The sequence below is a fragment of the Atta colombica genome, unplaced genomic scaffold (assembly GCF_001594045.1).
Source record: "Atta colombica isolate Treedump-2 unplaced genomic scaffold, Acol1.0 scaffold112, whole genome shotgun sequence".
NCBI classification, from domain to species: domain Eukaryota; kingdom Metazoa; phylum Arthropoda; class Insecta; order Hymenoptera; family Formicidae; genus Atta; species Atta colombica.
In genome coordinates this window covers 1,138,922-1,140,086 of record NW_017259198.1, presented here as the reverse complement: position 1 = coordinate 1,140,086, position 1,165 = coordinate 1,138,922, and the positions used below count along the sequence as shown (strand labels likewise).

Here is a 1,165-nt window from a genome sequence, read left to right as displayed (position 1 = left end):
ATGTATTACTATAGATAATCTCAATGTAAATCGCTATGACATATAGTGCATATATATATATATATATGAAATATATAAGACAGAAATAGTATGCAAGGTATTTATAAGTTCATATATTGTCATCAGATATTTACCAACTTTTTATTGTATATCGATCGATCATGACTTTCAATTTTACTTACACAATATCAATTGAAAAAATTCAAGGCTTTAGATTTCGGGTGGTTTGTAACCATTTAAGCATTTAAGCATTATGAAAAGTGCATTATAATTTCGCTATTATATAAATATGATACAGAATACAATGCATAAAAAATTTAATGTTTATGCGTATTTTCAGTCTTTATAAAATATTATTTTATTAGTTATAACTAAAATTATCAAATTATTATTCAAATTATCAAAAAAAGCATCTCTCATAAAAGAAATAAGATCCATTATAGCTTTTGAAATAACTTTGTATAGCGTGCGTAAAACGCGATGATCGGTCGTACAAAACCTATTATCGGCGCGTAAAAAGAAAGAGAGAGAGAGAGAGAGAGAGAGAGAGAGAGAGAAGAGAGAGAGACAGAGAATTGCGATAAGTTGCTCGTTTGGCTTGATTACCGAAAATAAAGAAGAGATCAACTTTTTGTTTCGATATTAACGGAACGTTGTTCCTGATGCTAACCCCGAGGAGTCTCTCCGTAATATTAGCCAAAGGGTAGGGGACCATACATATAAAGGAGAGAGCCCCATGCTCCGGGCCCAGTACCGTTCAAAGATGCAGGCTGCCGGGACGCTGCGTGGTACCAGGACTATCTCCCTTCTGATACTCCTGGTACCTTTCATTGGCTATGCCTGTGAGTAAGAAAAACGTTCAAGATTCCCGGACGAGTATTGATATGTGATAACATGCAACCGCATTGGAGGATTAGTGTTGTGCAGTGCAATTCAGGATTATAGCTATAGTGTGCTACTTCCAAGATTTAAAAAAACGCGAATAATAAATTTTAAGAACATAATAAATTTTAAAAACCATCACATAAATCACGTATTTTCTTAAATTATAAAATAATTCAAGGACAATCTTTTAATTATTACTCATATTTTAATTATATGCAAGTAAAATAATATATCAATTAAATATTAATGAAATAAAAAATTTCAATTTTTTTAATTATAA

At 31.1% G+C, this 1,165-nt stretch overlaps 1 protein-coding gene across 2 annotated transcripts in view; it reads left to right on the top strand.

The window, feature by feature from the left end:
* Nucleotides 1–734: 734 nt before the first annotated feature.
* Nucleotides 735–1,165, top strand: part of LOC108694037 — a 3,445-nt gene continuing 3,014 nt past the window's right edge. For both annotated transcript variants that reach the window (XM_018203289.1, XM_018203288.1), the window contains exon 1: nucleotides 735–842. In XM_018203289.1, the coding sequence (XP_018058778.1) occupies nucleotides 737–842 (106 nt within the window). In that variant the 5' untranslated portion in view covers nucleotides 735–736. The remainder of the gene's footprint in view (nucleotides 843–1,165) is intronic.